A 19,612-nucleotide genomic window follows, 5' to 3' on the forward strand; every position below is an offset into this window, starting at 1 on the left:
TCGTAGAAGGTGACTCATTGGGATTTGCCTTTGAGAAGACACTTGTGGGTTTGTGTGCTTAACTCTGTTACTCTGTTCTGAGTGAAGCATTTGCTTCTGTGATACTTAAAATCACCATGGACCGTGCCAGCCTGTCTGCAGGCAGCATCCTTGTCTTCAGGCATCTTCCCTGTCTCCCCCTCTACCCCTTCTTACCTGGGCACTAGCGTTGGCTGCCACTGGCTTTCCTTTGCTCAGCTGTTTGGTAGTGGATCAGTTTCCAAAAAAAAAAAAAAAAAAAAAAAAAAAATAAATCTAGCAGCAGGAACTGTGCTATTGCCAAACAGCTGAACGGGAGCGGTGCCAGCAGCAGCAGCTTGTGTTTCAATGCTCCAGTATTGCTCGTTAGCTGCAGGAGGACTAGAGCATGGGGGAAGGTGCCCAGACAAAGGAGAAAAGAAAGGAGGTGGAGGAAACGGAGACCAAGAGAGACATCCTGGAAGGAAGTTAAAAGAAAAACAAGAAATTAGTGTCACTGACACATCTGCAGCCGTGTCAGGCAGGAACTTAAAAGTGGTTCTCTGTTTGAGGCTGTGAATAATTTGGCTGAAGTACACAACAGTTTCTAGACCCTGATGCTTAGAGAACATTCATTCATATAAAAACATATATGCCGGAGTTGTAAGTGTACACACAGCAATCTAAATATTTTTCTGCCTGAAGAATTGGTTTTGCAGAGTTGGAGCTAAATGCAAACTAACAAACAGACACAATGGTTTGCTTTTGATCTATGTTAGGGAGATTTGAGAGTTTTAATTGCTGTTGTGGCTGAGATGGTTCTTCAGTAAATCACAAGGAGAGAAAAGTTTAAGGTGTTAATGCTATTTCACCTTTCAGAAGATGAGTTTCACATGTAAATTCTCCTTGTATTTTTGGGGGTATAATGTCAAGTCATATGTCTATGAAAGATTTTAATCTGTATTAATTCCTGGATTAAAAAGTTTACTTCTGTGTTCGTGAATATTTATAACTGTATGATGAAGATGGAATACTATGGGAATAAAAATGTTTACCTCCCGCTATTTGCTTATAATACAGAAAGAATTGGTTATTTTAGCCTTAAGGTTCTGCTTTTTGCAACAGTGTAGCATATTTTTGTGGCTAATTGGGATAGAATTACAACTTCATTAAGTAGCAAGCTGAGCTGGGATCTTCCTGGCAGGTGGTGCACTGGGTCAGGGAGAGTCCCCCAGGTGATGGGCGCTTCTGTGTGGAAGCTGCAGCTCAGCCTTCAGGTTACTGTCACCTCTGTTTTGGTAGGAAGGGAGGGGAAAAAAAACTAACCTGAAAACTCTGGATTTATCTCTTTATTTTGTCTAACGTAAGATTGTTCATAGTTGAAAAAAATTAAGAAAGAAAAAAAAAAAGCTCATTTCCTAGACTGAGGAGGAGGTGAGGTGCACTAGCTGACGCTGCCTCCATTTGTGAATACTGCCCATTTCTCTTGCTCAGCAGGTTTGATTTTACTCTGGCCGTGATCTGTTGCAAATGTAGTGGCCTCCTATTGCAAAAGCCGATTAACATAGCAATGGAGCTGCAACGAGCTGTCACATGCTAATTTTTTTAATTTAGAATGTTTTATGTAATTTGTTTTTGTTTGGGCTTATATGTAAGTAACAGATCCGCTCAATCGCAGCAGTAAGTCTGAAGATGGCTTTGTGTATCAGCAGCTGACCTATCCTCCTTATTTGAAGCCATTCCCTGCCCAGTGATGTGGATAAGACATCCTGGGTTTCCAGACCTTGTCTGCATTGTCCAAAATTCCTATGTTTTTTTTTTAATGTCACAGGGCTGATATCCACAAAGTGTAAACTGATTTGTTAATTGTCTTCATTAGAAGGCTGCTGCTACACACCGATGAAACATTTAAGAAAATATAGAGATACTGTTAGATTCCAAACTGATGCTTGAAGGATGTCGTAGCTGTAAGGAAGAGTTCTTGGCATGATGCTGCTGAGTCTAGTCAGTGAGAACCATTTTATAGTAAGACCCAAACCCAGGTCCATGGTAATGATTCTGTCTCCAGTTCCTTTGGTTAGATCTTCTGGTTTGAATAGTTTAAACTTAGTAGTGTGGTAATTGACCTTATTCTGGCAGTAACTATGCTATGTGTAAACAGTCCTGTTGTTGCCACCTAGAAGATTGTCCTCCTGACTGTCCTGAAAACCTCAAATATTTTTGGCTATTTTTACAGTGTAACCAGAAGAGACGAGGTACTGTTTAGTTTCAAGTACCATACAGTCATGAATATGCACATTAACTTTAATTATCAGCTGATTTTCTGTATGAAAAATAGGCAAGAAGTACTACTAGCTCCTGATTCTGAAAAAGGAGAATTTAATGAGCTTAGCAACTTGACTTTCTAAAGAGCTTTCCAGATCTACACTGTTGACTCCGCGCGCCCCCCCCCCCCCCCCCCCCCCCCCCGGCATTTACCAGCTTGGTATGCCTTGCTAAAAAGCTGAGATTGTGTGAATCTACAGACTAGTGAGTGAAGCTGTTTAAGTACTCGAGAGCAGAAACAAAACTGTAGGGCTGGATTAAGTGCTCACAAAGCTAGGCTGGTGGCATAAAAAAGGTTTCCCAAATGAACCTCCTTCCAGCTCTCTGCGTGTTCAGTGTCCCCAATCTACCTGGCATATTGTAGTAGTATGTGATGAAAAGCATGAATTACCCATGGCTGAAGCTTGTTTTCATTGGTCTAAATTTGGGTAGGAATGGAGTCACTTAGGGAAAAATAAAGGCAGTGAGGTAAGCTTAACTCAGTCTTTTTTCGATGTCCTGTATATGTTTGTTAAATGCGTTTAAACACTCTTATTTCACTTGTGAGCTAAAATTTTTTCACTTGCATGATCACTTAAGGAGCACCTTGCCTTGGCCTGTGTATATGCCTCTTGTTTAGCAGATTACTGATGGCAAGAGAGAGTAGTTTGCTTTCACACGGAATGCTGAACGAGACATTTGGTACTGTTTGCTCAATTAAGAGTGTCCGTATACTGAAGGACTGGAAATCTGAAATTAATGGTGTTGGACGTTGATCAAAATGTGAGAATTACTAGCAGTGCTTGTAAAACCACAACCATAATACTTGTCCTGGCATTAACAAACACATCAGTGTGCATGTAAATCACAGGGTGGGGAAACAGCAACACTAAATGGGGCACTCAGTCAAGTGCCTAGAAATAAGTGTTACTCACTTAAAATTCACAAATTCCAAAATCCGAGGCTGCGATGTTTTCTTCTTCTGTGAATCAAAACCATTGTGCACTGATAGTAGCCGGGCTTGTAATATATACCAGTGAAGAAGAGATGCAGTTGTGAGTGTGGGGAAAAACCTTTGTGTATCCCAGATCCCCATCCCTTGCAGAGTGATGAGATTCATCATGTTAGAAACATACACCACTTTTAAGCCTTCGTTATTGTCACTGAGTTTCTCTGATGTGTGTTTCCTCCAGGTAAGGTAAGAATGTTTCTCTTTTTCTTTTTTTCCCCCCTCTTTGCTGCTTTTCTCATAGTCGGGCCTTTTCCTTTTTTGTTCTGCAGTTTGCCATGTGGGTGGATGCCGTTATATTTGTCTTCAGCTTGGAAGATGAAATTAGCTTCCAGACTGTTTACCACTACTACAGCCGTATGGCTAACTATCGTAACACTAGTGAAATTCCAATGGTACTAGTGGGAACCCAGGGTAAGTGCAGTCTTGATTTACGAGTGCGTTTTCTTACGACCATGTAGACTGTTTCAAGGTGGAAAAGCCACCTCCTGTCCTTTTCTCTCTCTTGCATCAGCACTGCCGCTCACCTGATGAAAAGAGGTTGTGGATAAACTGGCAGGTGGTCAGCGGGGTGGTGTTGGGCTATTTGTGCTTCCTTGGCTGGCTTGCTACAACGCCCTGGTGATGCAAGGACTGGTTTGAGCTGGGAGACAAATGTCCTTGCGGCACTCTTGGGAGAGGGAGTGTAGGACTTGAGAAATTATGACTTAGAAGAATATTTTCAGAAATATTTTCAGTGCTTGCTAGTCACACTGGTTTTCCTTGATCAGCAGGGAATTGCCAGTGTTGAATTTGGGCATGTGAATGAGTTGTGTCATGAAGTTCTGAAGTCAAATTGGTTTCCGTTAGCTTGACGGTCTAGAAGTGATCAATACCCTGGCATTCCTAAGAGACAGACAGATCAGAGATCAGATACCTCCAACAGTGTGTTAAGCAGCAGAACTGAACCGTGCCCCTGTGCAGTGTCTCAGTGAGACCATTCGTTAAATCAAATAGAAATGCAGCTTTTTGCCACCTGAAACAACCTTCCCCAATTCTGTTTTTCCAAAACCCCTTCTGAAGCAGCAGCCAGCTGTAGCTGTCCTATGGGGCAATGTGGCAAGGGAAAGGCACTGGTAACATTTCAGTCTCCTCTGCATCCGAGTTGTCTTTTGGATATTCCCTGCCTTGTTTGGCCAGTGCATCACAGTAACGTTTCACCAGTTTCCCATGTTGTGGTTGGTTTGCTGCACGGAGTAGACACGCAAGAGCTGCGGCTGCTCTGCACCTAACCATGTAGATATTCCTCCTGTGAAAATTCTGACCAAAAATGAGGAGTTCTTGCATAGGGGATGAACATCAGATTTATCATTTCATAGAGCTGCTGTTTGAGAAGCATAGTACAGACATTTTTGTGAGTTCTTTCTGCTGAAACATTTCTTTCTGTGTATATCGCCAGGTTACTGTGCTGTGTTAGAGGAAGAACACACAGATACCCTAAGATGTTCTTACAGGTTCAATTTTGGGCAGCTTCTTAGTGCATGCCACTGGTTTTAGTGGTGATAAAGCTTTTCGCTTCATTCTCAGCTTATTCTTTTGTCAGTCTTATGGTCAGAGAGCAGTTTGCTATCTCCTGCCTGCAGAGCTGTGGCACCAGCGCTGCCACGTGAAAGCGGGGGAAGCGTGGGCAGCGTGAAAGGAGGAATTGCAACTGGGCCGTAGGGTGGAAACGGATGATAAAAAATAAAAAGGGAAGTAGGTACACAAAAAGTCCTAGGATAGCAGAAAGCTACAGCCAAAAAGCAGAAATGAACTGCTTTCAAGGGCTGTTCTGTCAGCTTAAAACTGGTGTTGAGAAATCAGAGGGGAAACTTTTCCCTGAGGTGTCTTTCTTTCTGCACTTGGGATGCTTTGGGGTATGGTTTTCCATCTCATATTCCTGTTAGTACCAGAAAGGAATTTGTTTTTTCAAAGTCAGTTTTCAGTTGCAGCACTGATGCAAAGAGGATATTTTGAACATGTGGCTAAAGATGGAAATACTGCTAGTTCTGGGAGTAAGCATCAGAAGAAAAAATACAGCTTTTTGGCTACATTGACTATGTATGCAGTGATACCAAACACATATATATATATATATATTTGAAGATATGTGTATATATATATATCATGGCTGGCAGGTGGAGGGAGGGGATTCTGCCCCTCTGCTCCGCTCTGGTGAGACCCCCCCAGCAGCGCTGCGTTCAGCCCTGGGGCCCCCAGCATAAGAAGGTCCATGGACCTGTTGGAGCGGGTCCAGAGGAGGCCACGACGACCATCAGAGGGCTGGAGCCGCTCTCCTGTGAGGGCAGGCTGGGAGCTGGGGTTGTTCAGCCTGGGGATGAGACGGCTCCGGGGAGACCTTACGGCAGCCTGCCAGGGCCTGAAGGGGCGGCGAGGAAGCTGGAGGGGGCTTTTTACAAGGACGTGTAGGGATAGGGCAAGGGGCAATGGCTTTAAACTGAGGGAGGGTAGGTCTACATACAGATATTAGGAAGGAATTATTTACTGTGAGGGTCTGGCCCAGGCTGCCCAGAGCAGCTGTGGCTGCCCCATCCCTGGCAGTGTTCAAGGCCAGGCTGGATGGGGCTGTGAGCAACCTGGGCTGGTGGGGGGTGGCCCTGCCCATGGCCAGGGAATTTTGAGGTGAAACTAGGTGATCTTTAAGGTCCCTTCTAACCCAAAGGGTTCTGCGATATGAAATACAGTAATTCACCTTTTAAAAATATATTTGAAATATGCTACTTTGATATCCAGCTTGTGGGTTTTGGCTGGTATTCTTGATGTGAGCTGTGAAATTAAATCTCACCCAAAATATTGGCGCTTGTGTGATGCTTCCAGACCTTCTGCAGTGCAGAATTTGCTTCAGTTGTCAAACTCTCTGAAGCCGTGGTGATGCTCGGCAATTCCTCTCCGGTTAAATGTTTTCAGCGCCCTCTGCTGATTAACAAAGAATTGCCGTTAACTGCTTTGGGTTTATTAATTAGGTATCATGAAGGTAGTGATAACATCAATTGAGATATGATCATGTCACACCCAGAACCGAGCCTCAGACACAGCACTGCAATACTCACTGATTTCATGCTCAGGTTAAAGTGACGCTTTTCTCTCCCCCCCCCCCCCCCCCCCCCAAGAACAGATGTAGTTTTGCTGCGGTGGAAAGTAGTAGAGTTTTAGGAAAACTTTCAGAGCAGCTCTAAATGCTGAAATTGGTGCCTGTCACGGTGGTAAGGTGGTAGCTGCAGAGTTCATGGAATATGTTGTACTGCTCTCTCGCTTTATGGCTTACTTTGCCAGAGTTAAGAATTACCATAATACTCGGGGTGGGGGTGGTGGGGGAAGTTGTTTTTTAAGATTTGTTCACAGTATTATCACTTTACAAGTAGTCTAGCAGTATAACCTTTGTAGAGTGCTTTGCTGTGATGGAGTAGAAATTAAGAAACTTCTTCATCTGTTAGCAGGGTTGTCTTGAGGTTGTTTTTTCTGCTGTAAGGTTTTTTTCTAGCTCTATGGATAAGCTCCAGCAGTTGGAGTTAAAAAGTATGCATGAAAAGTAACGCTTGCAGAGAGGTATGCTGTAGTGTTATTTTTTTAGAGAAATACCACTTTCATTGGCTTTGCAGTGTGTTCACTCAATGTCTCACGGGTGCCTTTACATGAAGGTTTGAGACTCGGTCGTTTACGGTAAGTTTCCTGGATCCGGCCTCGGCTGTGGCTCCGCAGCCAGGTCAGCAACGCGGCCTATAACCATGTGAAAAACCTCAGAGTCTTGTTAAACCGGCGAGGGCCTGCCTTGGCCCAGGCCCAGCGTGTGCTGCGGGGTCGGGGCTGGCATTCAGCAGGGTGCTGGTGCCTCCAGCCCGACCTTGCTAGCACGCTGTCTGCTCGCTGTGAGCAGAACACCGAGAGCGCTAGCCTCGGGAACGGCAAGGGCCAGAAGTAAGCACCCAGGGCAGACTTACACGAGGAGCGGTGGGGAGAACTGGGTTCTAGATTTTTTAGCGACGTGATAATGGCAGCCCTGAATAATAGCTTTATCATTTCTTATCTGCCGTTGTGTTTTTTTTTCCCTAGTTTGTCTTAGTGTCGGCTAGGTTTCTTCAAAGAAAAGCATCGCGTACGTGCAAACCTAACGCTTTCCCTGAGTGTTGCAGTAATACCTGCTACCATCCCCCCCATTGCTTCTCTACTGAAAATGTCCTTACAAACATGTTGTATTTTATGCTTCACACTCTACAGGTGAAGGTTACTTCTAAGCCAGTGCTGATATTTATAGGAGGTCTAAAAATCATGTGATGTGTTTATAATAATCAGTCACCCACTTGTTTCTTTAAGTATGTTTTACATCAGAGCTCATGTTCTTTCATGTGATTGTGTATTTTTTTGCAACTAGCGACCTAAATACATATGTAAGGTAATCAGAAAGCATTTTACTTTTTTCCTCATTTTTAGAATCAAACACTGTGTCGATGTTTTCATAACAAAGTAGAAAATTGGTAATGTGCACCCCTGTTGGTTCCTAAAAATTTTAAGAGTCTCATGGTTTGTATTTAAATTCACTGCTTGGGTATTGGTAATCATAAGACTGCGTTTTCAGGTTTTATTTACATATGTGGGTGTGTTTTTTCTTTTTGTGGTTGTAGATGCTATAAGTTCCAGTAATCCACGTGTCATAGATGATGCCAGAGCAAGGAAGTTATCGAATGATCTTAAGAGATGCACTTACTACGAAACCTGTGCTACTTACGGGCTCAATGTGGAGAGAGTCTTCCAAGACGGTAAAGATGAATTTTTTCATCCAGCATATCACACAACTCTAGTAGTTTTTTAAATAGCCGTTGATGTCTGATAGCTCAGATAGTTGCCTGGTTTGCAAGTATTCATTAGTGTTTAGTTAATGAAAATGCTTTTGTTTTTAGGAATTGGTTTTGTTACTTTAAGTGAAGTAGAGGTCTCCTTGTGCTGAACACAGAATGCACACTGTTATATTCTCTTTAATCTTACAAATGTTAAACTATTTTTAGTCTTTATTTTCCAGTTTTCTTTGGTACTTTCTTTATTTTAGCAAGGTTTTCTTTGTTCTGGTTTAGTGCTCATGGAGACGTTGAGAAGCTGTTTGTGCAAAGTAATTGAAAATTGTCTTGCACACTTGAGAAAGTGACAATAAATTGAGAAAATTTATAGGAATAAGGGTAATCTTGAGAAGTAACACAGGGCATTCATTGAGTGTTAGTCTTGGGTAGGGGGTTAGAAAGTAGTTGGCTGCTTAATGGTGATCTAAAATAACAGCAATGTTCTAGTTTGCCTTGTAGGAAGTTCTTGGGTTAACTGTGTACCATTTTAAAAAAAACCAAACCAACAACAAAAAAACCCCCAAAAAAGCAAAAAAAAAAAACCCCAAACCCGAAATAAAACAGTACTTTGTGATCATCCGTTACTGGTTTGGATCAGTTTCCCCTTGGAAGAACTTCTGTTGCTGGAGAAGGGATGCTGAACTTGGGCTTTGCTGTATGAGGTGGGCTTTGTGCACCCTCTAGTGGAAATTCAGCCGGGTGTCTCGGGACTCCGCTGTCTTCTCTTTTAACCCTGGGTGTCTACTGACCCTTCATCACCGCAGTTCTGCATGTAAAAACCTTCTTAATTATGTTAAGATGCTTCTCAGAGCTACTTAGTTCTGCAGGGTTTTCTGCTGCCAGCTTTTCATTGCAAAGCCCTGTGCCATCTGTGGTTATGTGAGATAGTGTCGCACCAGTACCTATCGGAGATGTCTTCAAAGGCAGCTGAAAGTAAAAAACTGGAAGGTTTTGCTTTCTTTTTTACATGAGGGGAAGAAAAAAACACTATTCAAATTTCTAAATGGAGGATTCTGCCGTGCGCTGCACTGTTCTGCCATCCTGTTGGCAGGATTTCAGAGAAAAGCAGTTGAAGTTGTATCTTTGTGCTTTGCTCGCTCTTTTCTCTTGAACTAGTTGCAGAAATTGCTGTTTTCACTGCCTAGATTTTTTTATATTGAATATGAGTTTCAAAGAACCATTAGAGTTTTGTTGTTAGTACATTTGAGTGCTAGCTATAGTTAGATTTTTAATTACATATTCCAAGTAATGTTGTTTATGGATCTTTGTGCAGTCTACATTATTTTTTTTCCTGGAGACCTTTTGAGAGAGAAGCCTCTTAGCGCAAAGCTAGTGTGATAAATCTGTAAGCTTCCAGGAAGCTTATTTGTGTGTCTGCTAAATTTAAGTAGGAAGTAGGAAGAATGGAGAAAGATTATGTATTTAGGAAATATCAAGGTTTTGTTTTACCTACGTGGCAGTCAACCAACTGTTTAATATTTGCTAACTAATAGGATTAGGAATGCTTCTGTATAAATGTGCTAGAGTTGCCAGACATGTCTGGGACCAAATCCAATTCCTGATAATTTTTGCTGTTTATTTCAGCAGGAAACAAAGCAACTTCTTAACCCCATTAAATGAGGGGGTGTGAGTGAACAGGGCAAGTTGTTAATAGGGAGCACGAGATTAAATGGCACTTCGTTTCTGCAACTCTGGTGTTTGGGTTCAGTGTAGGTTTAAAGTCACTTTTTTAGTGGCTTCATATAGTCTATATGTAGAACTTTGAAAGGCAAAGGGTAGAAATGCAAAATTGTAGAATCACAGAATGGTTTGGGTTGGAAGAGACCTTGAAGACCATCCAGTCCCACCCCACCGCCACGGGCAGGGCCACCTTCCACCAGCCCAGGTTGCTCCAAGCCCCATCCAGCCTGGCCTTGAACACTGCCAGGGATGGGGCAGCCACAGCTTCCCTGGGCAACCAATGTTGGAAGAAAGTTTGGAGAAAACTTCTGAATTATTTTTCCTTTAGAAAAAGGACGTGGTACATCAGTGGAGCAGGTACTAGTGGGCTGGTTTACTGGGAGATAAGTGGTATGTTGGGGAAGGCTGTCGCTTGGCACCAGCCAGTGCTGTATCACCGTTGCTTTCATGGCCATTAATGCTGTGAAAGCCTTTGACTAATGACAGTAACTTTACTTTTTTACTTTTGTGGCAAAGAACAGGTTAGGTCTTCTGTGAAATTGTATTCAATAGGAAATAAAAGCTAGTATCAAGAAATGCACACTGGTTTTACACACCACACCCCCCCCACACACACACACACACACACCAGTTTTGTTTCAACTTCTTTGTATGTTGGTAGGCATGAAATGTGGAAAGTGAACAATCGCACCTGATGTAGGTGAGTGAAATTCCCTGTGGTGGCTTGTGACTTGGCTGGCACGTCAACTGTGGAACATTTCAGTGCTTTGTGAGGCTGACCGTGCAGCCAGTGTGTTACCTTGCCGGCTTCTGCTTAGATCACATCTTCTCTGAAGCTGGTATTAAACTGGAGTGGTTCTTCCTCATCTTATCCTAAAGGAGTCAGGCCCCCCCTTCATCAAGGGAGCCAAATGTCTGCCTGGCTGTGTGATTTGGACCCCACACCCATGGTTTAATTTTTTTGTTTTGTTTTGTTTTAAAATGCTAGTGAATTCTGCTGTACAATTTTTGAGGGACCTTTTTAGCAAGCAACACACAGCATTGGTTCATAACTTCCCTTTGTGTTCAGATCCTTTCCAGAATAAATGAAGCCCATAACCCAACATCAGAAAGCCTAGTTGGACTTGAAAAAAAACCCCACATTTCTTAGGGTAAATGTTGCTAATGAAGAAGGCAAAGAAGGGTTGACTGGAGGAGGGACAGGCAAAGTAAAGGTCTTCACATAGGACACGCTTAAGCATTTCTTACTATTTTGAGGAAACCCTGAGTCAGTGCCAGCAGCCTTCATAAGTTAACTGCATTTCTCAGCAAACCTGAAAGGGGTACAGTCCAATTATTGTGTTTCATCAATAGATAAATGGGTAAGACAAGTTGTTTTTTTATTGTGTGTAGCTGAGAAAAAACAGTTGTTGCCAAGTTAGTAGCTGTACGCAAGACACGGAGTTGTTATACCTATTAAGACTGCTTTCTGTGTTTTGAAGTGGTTCTTAGCTCCCATCTGGATGGGTATCCATTTTTGAGGTTTAGGTATAGGATTTAACCACTTATTTATTACATTCCAGGGTAGGTAGCAATTGGTGTTTACGTGCTTCAAGTGTTTGGTTTGGTAGGTCTGTTTGGGGTGTTTCAGTATGTTGACCGAGGTCCCACAGCTTCTGCTGGCATGTAATTTTGATGAACGCTTCACTTCTGCATTTTTTTAAATTATTTTTTAGAATAACGTTGATAGATATGGGTGGGTTTTGTCGGTTTTGTTTGTTTTTAAACGCAGACATTGCAGCAGATGCAATAGGCAAATAGGTTTGGGTTCAGTCACATTAGCTTTAGTGCTGTCATTTTGCATGCAACGACTCCTATTTGATACTATTTAATCAGGCCAAACACCATGCAGTGGTTCGCATCAGCTGTGATTTACGTACATAAGCTATGGTGCAAATGCACCCTCTTGTTCAGCTCCCCCTTCTGTTCCTCAGGAACTTTGAGATTGCCACTGCGTTGGTAAATCTGAAAACTGTCCTGTAAACCTCTATTTGTTGTTTCCTGGTACCCTGTAAACTGGTCCAAACCTCTGTTACCAGTCCAAGTTACAGCTGACTTTTAACCTACCGGTTAGAGGTTTTGTTACAAAAGGTACTCTGTACAAGGTTTTTCTAAAATCTAGTCTTTTGTTTCTGTTTTCTGCCTTGATGTGATGTAGACCTACCTTTCGGAGGAAGAAACTGGAAATAGCACTGAAGGAAGTTTTTTTTATTCCGACATTGCACACAGGTTTAGAAATCAAATTTCTATTTTTTTTCCCTGCAAGCATCCACTGAATTCTTGTTAGTGGTCATATATTATCATTTTTGTCTATTATAATTAATTTCCTATTTTCTCCACAGTTGATTTATATTTAACTTGATTATTCTTACTGAAATTCTACTTTATTCCTTAGCTAAATACATTGTTTACTGTGCTCCACTACAGTTGATAAGCTCACTATTGATTGTAACAGAGTATATCATCACTTAGGTTGAAAAGGACCCCTAAGATCATTGAGTCCATGGGTTTATATTTGTTACTGCAAACAGTGCTTTACAAAAATGCTTCGTTTTTGCCTGCAGAAAGTTTTTATCAAGGCTGATGTGTAGTTAATGTACATCTGCGTATTTTTAGATAATTTTTTTTAATGCTTTCAGAAGCTGAGAACGATAATTTGTAAACAGTAGTTGTCAGGGAGGTTATTCTTAGTCCTTTGGAATGTGCGTATGATGAATCACTCATTTTCTGATACCCTAATAATAATTTACAAATTAAACTGTTAGTAATTTACATTTAAATTAAACTGTTAATAATTTGCAAATTAAACTGATAGTGTGATAGAGCTTGTAATTTCCTAAGTGCAATAAGTATTCAGGTGTCCTGTGATACAGCCATCAGCTGTTTTATATAAAAGTTTGTGTGCTAAAGCAAAGAAGGATTTTGAACATTTCAGAGTGCTGTTTTTAACCTTCAGTATTGTCCCACTTGAGCCTAATGGCTGATGCTCTTTGAAGCTGGAGCTGACCCTGAATTTCAGTCTGAAATAAAAAAGAAAAATTCCAGGTTCCGGGGGATTAACTTAACATTGCCCAGTGATGGAGGGTAATGTATTCTTTTTTAGGTTTTGATATTTGGAGTTGAGAATTGTCAGGCAGGGAAATGATGTTTTAAAAATAAGATCAGATGCTAGTAAAGATCTATTTTACTTCAGATTTACCGATTCATAATGTGGGGGAGGCTGTCCTTATCAGGCTTATCAGAATGGATTTTATCAATGACGTAGGAAATGATTATATTAATATTTTTTGTCAGCCCAATATTGTAATGACTCTGTACTGCCCCAGGATGCCTTTTTAATGATTTTAGCCTTCTTGAATTAGCTTGATGTACCATTAATGCATAAGAATTGCTTTTATTTTTGTTCATGATGTATTCATAATTGCGTGTCTTCCCCTGCTTTATGAATGCATTTTCTTTGACCCATTTAACTGCGTGCTATGCAATTCTCTGACGTCGCAGAGGAGCAAAGCAAACGCTCAAATATTTAAGAGGATAAAATTTTACCATTGACGTGGCTTGCGGTGCTGGCTGTGAAACAGAAGGGTTTGAATCTAATGTCGGTGTGGGGTTGAGTCCGCAGCAGGTTAAACACGTATGGCCGTGGTGCCGTAGGTCGTCAGGCAGAGGTTTGGGAGGCTTTGCCTGCTGCGGGTGGCGGGTTTTGAAATAAAAATGCCCCCAAAATAGCAGCAAACCTCTGAATATTGAGGCAGAAGCGACAGGTCTCTGATGGTGGAGGCCCTCGCTGCCTTGTGGTTTGGACCTTTAGTGCCGGTGCTGGTTTTTGGGGTGCTTTATTTGCAAATTAATCTTTTATTGTGGAGCGCGTGTCTGTTGTGTGTAAACATTCACCAGAAATACTTTATTTCCAAATGATAACTCTGATGTTGGGGTGCACGTCCGTGTCCCACGGGGTACCTCGGTGTGGGAGCTGGGCCATCGGGGGACAGAGGATGGCAGGGCAGGGCTGTGGGTGTGACCAAGCCAGCTTTCACTGCTGCGTTTTCACTGGGAAGCGTTAATTAGTCTAATGGGGAAAGCAGGGGAAGCCTCAGCCCTGTCCTGCGGGCAGCCACCTCAGGCGGAGGCGCTGTGCCCTGGGGCAGCGGCCTGGGGGCGGCTTCGCCCCCCTGGCTCCGCGGGGCCGGGGTCAGACATTTATTTTGTATTTAAGGAGGAGTGGAGGGGGTGCCGCTTCTGTCCGCAGCACCGCGGGACAGCCCCTGCGCCCCGCTCGTCGCAACGACGCGCTGCCGTGCCCCCAGCGACAGCCCTGCGGCGGCGGGGCGGCGCCTTCCGCTGCGGCCGCCAGGGGGCGCCGGATCCGCGGGAGCGCCCGGCTGGGAAGGAACAGCGCCCACCCGCGCCCCCCGCCCCGACCCCCGCCGCTGCACAGCGCCCAGCGCCCCCAGCCCCCTGCCCCGACCCCCACCCGCTGCACAGCGCCCACCCAGCAGTTCGCGTTCTGCAGTTACAGGTTTGGGATGTTCTTCGTTCCGTCGGAGAGCAATACATTTGTTTTACGTGGCTCGTGCATCCCGGTTGTCAAAACAAGTAACAAACCCCCTGAAGAGAGCCACCCGTGCCCTCTGAGAGGCTGGAGCAGCCCTTGCCAAGCCCGCCGCTCCCACTTTCCCAGAAAGCGCCCTAGCCGAGCACAGAAGCCGTAATTCTCCACTGGGATAAATCCTTTACTTGAATGCCACCATGTGCTATGTTCTGCCTTTTCCTATTTTGGGTCGCTTGGGGAGGACCCAGCAAAATTTTGTTTTGGTAGGCGTTAATGGATCTTACAGACAGCATTTAGAGAGTTTTCTTTGGAGCTTGGTATAAACGAATCGGAAAACTCAGAGTTTGGTAATAAAAGTCAGTACGAGAAAAAGTACAAATACACAGATTGCTACAGCGCCTTGCAAAGTCTGTTTCTGTTCTGTTCTGGACTTGATGTTATTTCAGTATGAAACTGTGCCCTTGCTCCTGCCTGCCCTTAAATCTTACGTGCCATTAACAAATGAGAAGATTTAGTTTGTGCATTCTGGAAACAAGAATTTCACTCCATTGGTGGTTTTATAGGGGCTGCTTTTGTTTACACAGACCGATTTCCATTTAACCCCTCAGAGCCACCCTCTTTAGATGGCATGTTCTCCGCCTGTCCTGGGACCGTTAATCAGACTACATTGTTACGGGAGGGTCCCGCCTTAGTTGGTAGGACGGAGTTATCCGATATCCAAAATCAGTATCTGAAATCAATATCCTATAGAAAGGCTTCACATAAGCTCTGCAAATTGCGTACTCCCTGGAGTCACAGCAGGCATGTGAACGATGCTACTTCATGCTGGGTAGCAGCTTAGCATCAGCAGGACTGGACCTGGAAATGGCAGGTACTTGTGCCAGCCACGTAACAAACTATACCGGAACCCTTTTTTCCTTGGATTTATATTGTATGATTGATTAATTGAAAGTCACGCTTTATATGTGACAGTCCAAAGGTTTTTTCTATTGTCCTTGGGGATGTATAATGTCTTTTTTGTATGACATTTCCCTCGTGCTTGGCAGTTGATTGATGCTACAGCCCTGCTGTTTGTTGGGACTCAGGCATGTCCCAGGACTTTGCCTGGTAGCCACTTTTAATGAAGATAGCAGGGACTTTGCAAGCTTTGGGGATTTTGAGACTTGTACTGCTCCCTCAGAGTTCAGTTCTGTGCCCAGATTCAAAAGTGAGCGGAGGAAAGAAGAGAAAGATCTTCCGATAACGTGTTTGCATCCATCTTTCTCATTCTGGAATCAAGTGCTGGGATGAGGAGGTATAGTCTAGGGTATGGCATTTAAGAAGTGCTGTAATTTGTATGGAGGAGTGAAATGATGTAGTGGTGATAAAAGATCCAGGGAGGCAGAGTTTTTAGCGATGGTGTGTTATTCACTAGGTTACTTGTAGAAAACAGCCTGCAGAACTCTCACAACTTTTGGTTTTATAGGGTTAGTGTTATGACACTTTTAAGTCTTAATTTGAAGTGGATATAGTAAGGCACTTTACTTGAAACCTAGAAAAAGATGGTGATGCAGAGCTACTGATACTGTGGAGTAGGTGATGGCTCTTGTATTTTCTGGAGAGTACGATAAATCGAAGACCTAGTTCATAGTGTGTGAATTCCTCGCTAAATGGAAACGAGAATGTTGCTACATTTTGTCAAAACTGGAAAGACTTTGAAGATTCAGAATTGGTCCAGCAGGTTTATATCGTTTCATGCAAATTCGAAGAGAAATCCTGGGGCAGGAACCATGGTAGTTGTGTGGTGGGCAATTGCTTTTTATTGGCGATAGACCCGAGGGTGAGAGGCAGAAGCAGTCTGGTTTATGGGATCATGTAAGTTGTGTTTGAGAGATAAAATGTTATAAGCACATTTGCGGAGTGTCTTGCAAACAACCAGGAATTGTTTTCCATCAACAGCAAAAACTGAAGTGAAAACAAATTCCGGAAGAGGGAGAAAGTGTGAAAAGTCTTTATTTTTAAAAAACCTCTGCTTTTTCTACAGCGGGAATTGATAACTTGAAAATTTTGCTCCTGGATGTGTTCTGCCTCATCTGCTTATGCATTCAGTATCATGAATAAAATGGGGGTGGTGGGGTGGTGGTGGGTTTGTTATTGTCCCACTGTATTAATTTGTCCTCCATCAAATGTTAAAAACTAGTGTTGAACGTGCATGTGTCAGTAACGTCTGACTGCACCCATAAATTAAAATTTGGTGCTGTGTGTTGGTGTGGACATAGGCACTAATCTGAAGGACTGTGATTGTTCTTTATCCAGAGAGGGAGGTTGTGTTCAATTTTGTAAGCTCATCTGAAAAAATGGAATTATCTGGTCTAATTTTTTTTTTAAGCATCTAGTATAATTTCTAATCTGTAACAGTTAACTACCACTTTTTTAAAATGTAGGACATTGTAGATATAAGCCTCTTGGAATACCTGGTGTGTTTTAATACCATGCAGAAACAGGCTTTTAGTTTTTTGTGCTTATATTTTCATTTCTAACCTTTTCCTGCTTTGCTGTTTTACCGTTTGTGTTGCTATTGTGTTTAATACCTTGGGAGAATATCGCTGCTGCTAAATTGTCTTGCATCTTGCAGAGCCTTATTCTCAATAGAGGAGAGGAGGAAAACAAGAACAGAAATAAGTCAGATGTCCTGTCAGCTTGTCAGAGGTTGAATTATGGAAAAAGATGCTTCTGCTAGGTTTTGTCATGCTGTGGTTCCTGGTGGAGCGGGTGACAGAAGCTGAAAAGAGCAGTGACAATTTCAGCGATTTTTTTCAAGCCAAGTGACCTGAACAGCAAACTGATTGCGTAGCGAGTTAGGTGGTGACAGCGTGGCCATTAACAGGGCTCAATTGCGGGGGATGTATCCAAATGCAAGGGTTTTTTAAAAGGAAAAAAAAAAAAAATAGTGCTTGGTAATATCTGTTAGCTAGATGATTGTTCAGCCCTGCTTTTGCAGTTGCTAATGATGCTGTAATGGAGGGTGCCAGAGCTGACCACAAGGTTAGATAAGGGCCAAAAAGAGCATGAGCTCCTTAAAGTGCCAGTTTACATTTTCTTTATTATAGTGACAACCTTTTTCTTACTTGTATCTGTCTTATTTCTAAGAGGCCTGTCTGAACTGTGGCTCACTTGCTGTGTTTTGGGGGATAGTCTGCCTTGCTAGATCTTTGTTGCTCTTCCTACTGCTGTGCTCTTTATTATGGTGTGATCACTTAATCTGATTTTTTCCCCCCCTTAAATTTTTATTAACAAATCTTAAAACATGTTAACACCTCATCTGCTGCCTTACAGCCTGTGTTCTGTACGACTTGGCCAACAAGTTTTCAAATGGAGGGCGATGTGAAGTGTCTAAAGCTTGATTTCTTTAATTACCCTCAAGACGTTGTTCCTCGGTCATTGGTTTTTTAACTGCCCTTTGTGGGTTTAACTTTAAATTTTTTAGCACAAAACAGCTTTGCTGGGTGGATGAAAGAATAAGAACTGACATGCAAGGTGTCTTGTCTCAAGATAGACGCGAGGGAAAATGCCCCTTGCTATAAACCTGACACGGAGAATACTGCCAGCCTGCTCAGAGCATCCCCAGAGTGTTTTGGAACCCCTGGACACAAACCCAGTGCTCGGGGTGGAAAGCAGAGGCTGTCAGAACAGAGGCAGGAGGCAACACCAGCCCTGGGGAGTCTTGTAGGAACCTGACTTCACCTTGAGAAGCAGCCCTGGCGTGTGCTGTTCTGTTGGTGCATCGTGCTGTGGTATTTCTAGCCAGCCCTTGAGGTTCCAGAGGGTTATTGCTGCTCTTATGTATTTGTTATTTCTGGCATACGGCATACTGAAGCTCTTTCAACCGAGCTGTCAAATAAAAAACTGTCAAAATGCTGATACTACATTTGTATCTCAGTTTCTATAACTTTTGTCTGTTCCTGGGTGTGTTTGCAGTGTATCTGGTAACATTTATTAAACAGAATAGCTGGCTTTCCCCTCTTATAATAAAAGGGATGCTTTTGTCTGAGCTATCAAACGTTTAAAACGGGTGTAATAAACATAATCCTTTTGTAATGTTCTCTGTTGTGTAACAAACATTTTGAACATCAAAGTTTATTGTTAGCATAGATTATTCTTCAAAAGCGATTTCTGAAATGCATTGCAAATCGTTCCCTTTCAACTAATCTGTATGTATATGCAAATCCTATTGAAACTGTTTGCTTCTCTGGGATTAGCACTTGTGTATTCAGAGTTTAAAAGCCTGCATGAATGTATGGGGGTGGTGTCTGTAGTAAGCCAGAAGAAGTGTTGGCATTAGTCTTCTGAATTCCTGCGCCAGAAAACATCCAGCACTGCTACTGAGTTTAAAATACATCTTTTTTTTTTTTTTTTTCCCCCCTCATTCTCTGTAGAGAATCCTTAAACTAACTGCGTATAACCTAAGTTTGAAATTGAAGTTTGATCTGATGAGGCTGTTCGCAATGGTAGGTCCTTGGTGTTGCAGAAGGAGACTTACGCCCGTTAAAAGGCTGAACTTTTGCTTCTTCCCACTTAAGGAAAAAGCATTTGCACCAATGTTGTATCGTGACTTTCATCAACCCTACGTGCGCAGCTCCTTTTATTTCAGGTTTCAGAGAAGATTGACCAGTCTTAAACAGTGAGTTGCGTAACAGGCAACTTTCTTTACTGCCAGTCATGAAGGCTGCCGGCGGATGGTCAGGCCCACCAGTTCAGGTATTGTGGGATGCTTGTTAATGGATATAAACCTTAGCTGGATGCAATATTGGGCTAGGATAGCTGTTGGCATCTGGTCCTCCCAGATCCTTTGGTAAGGGTGAAAATATCCCTTGAACATCGGGAAGCTTGTGGTCCCCTTCATGTGGTTACTTTAATGATGCCTAGATTCTTAGGGTAGTGCAATCTTTTACGTGTATCTTGTGAAACAGTGTTGTTCACTTGTATCAAGCTCTTTTTGTTTGTTTTCCCTAGTTACTTGAGTTGTATACGTGGGTGTGCTTAAAGCAGTGTGGCCAGACTCTCTCTGTTGTAGGATCTAGTTAGTATTTTGTGGAGAACAGAGAATACAGCAAACTATTGTTTTCTACAGCTTGGAGATAAGTCTGTAGAATAGAGAACTGCTTTTTGAATAGCATCTCTTTA

At 42.7% G+C, this 19,612-nt stretch overlaps 1 protein-coding gene across 13 annotated transcripts in view; it reads left to right on the forward strand.

Annotated features, from left to right (window-relative positions):
- Positions 1-19,612, forward strand: part of AGAP1 (ArfGAP with GTPase domain, ankyrin repeat and PH domain 1) — a 382,459-nt gene that overhangs the window by 149,605 nt on the left and 213,242 nt on the right. For all 13 annotated transcript variants that reach the window (XM_055813061.1, XM_055813062.1, XM_055813064.1 and 10 more), the window contains 2 exons: positions 3,583-3,724; positions 7,969-8,103. In XM_055813061.1, coding sequence (XP_055669036.1) covers positions 3,583-3,724; positions 7,969-8,103 — 277 coding nt within the window. The remainder of the gene's footprint in view (positions 1-3,582; positions 3,725-7,968; positions 8,104-19,612) is intronic.

The sequence above is a fragment of the Falco peregrinus genome, chromosome 8 (genome assembly GCF_023634155.1).
Source record: "Falco peregrinus isolate bFalPer1 chromosome 8, bFalPer1.pri, whole genome shotgun sequence".
Lineage (NCBI taxonomy): Eukaryota > Metazoa > Chordata > Aves > Falconiformes > Falconidae > Falco > Falco peregrinus.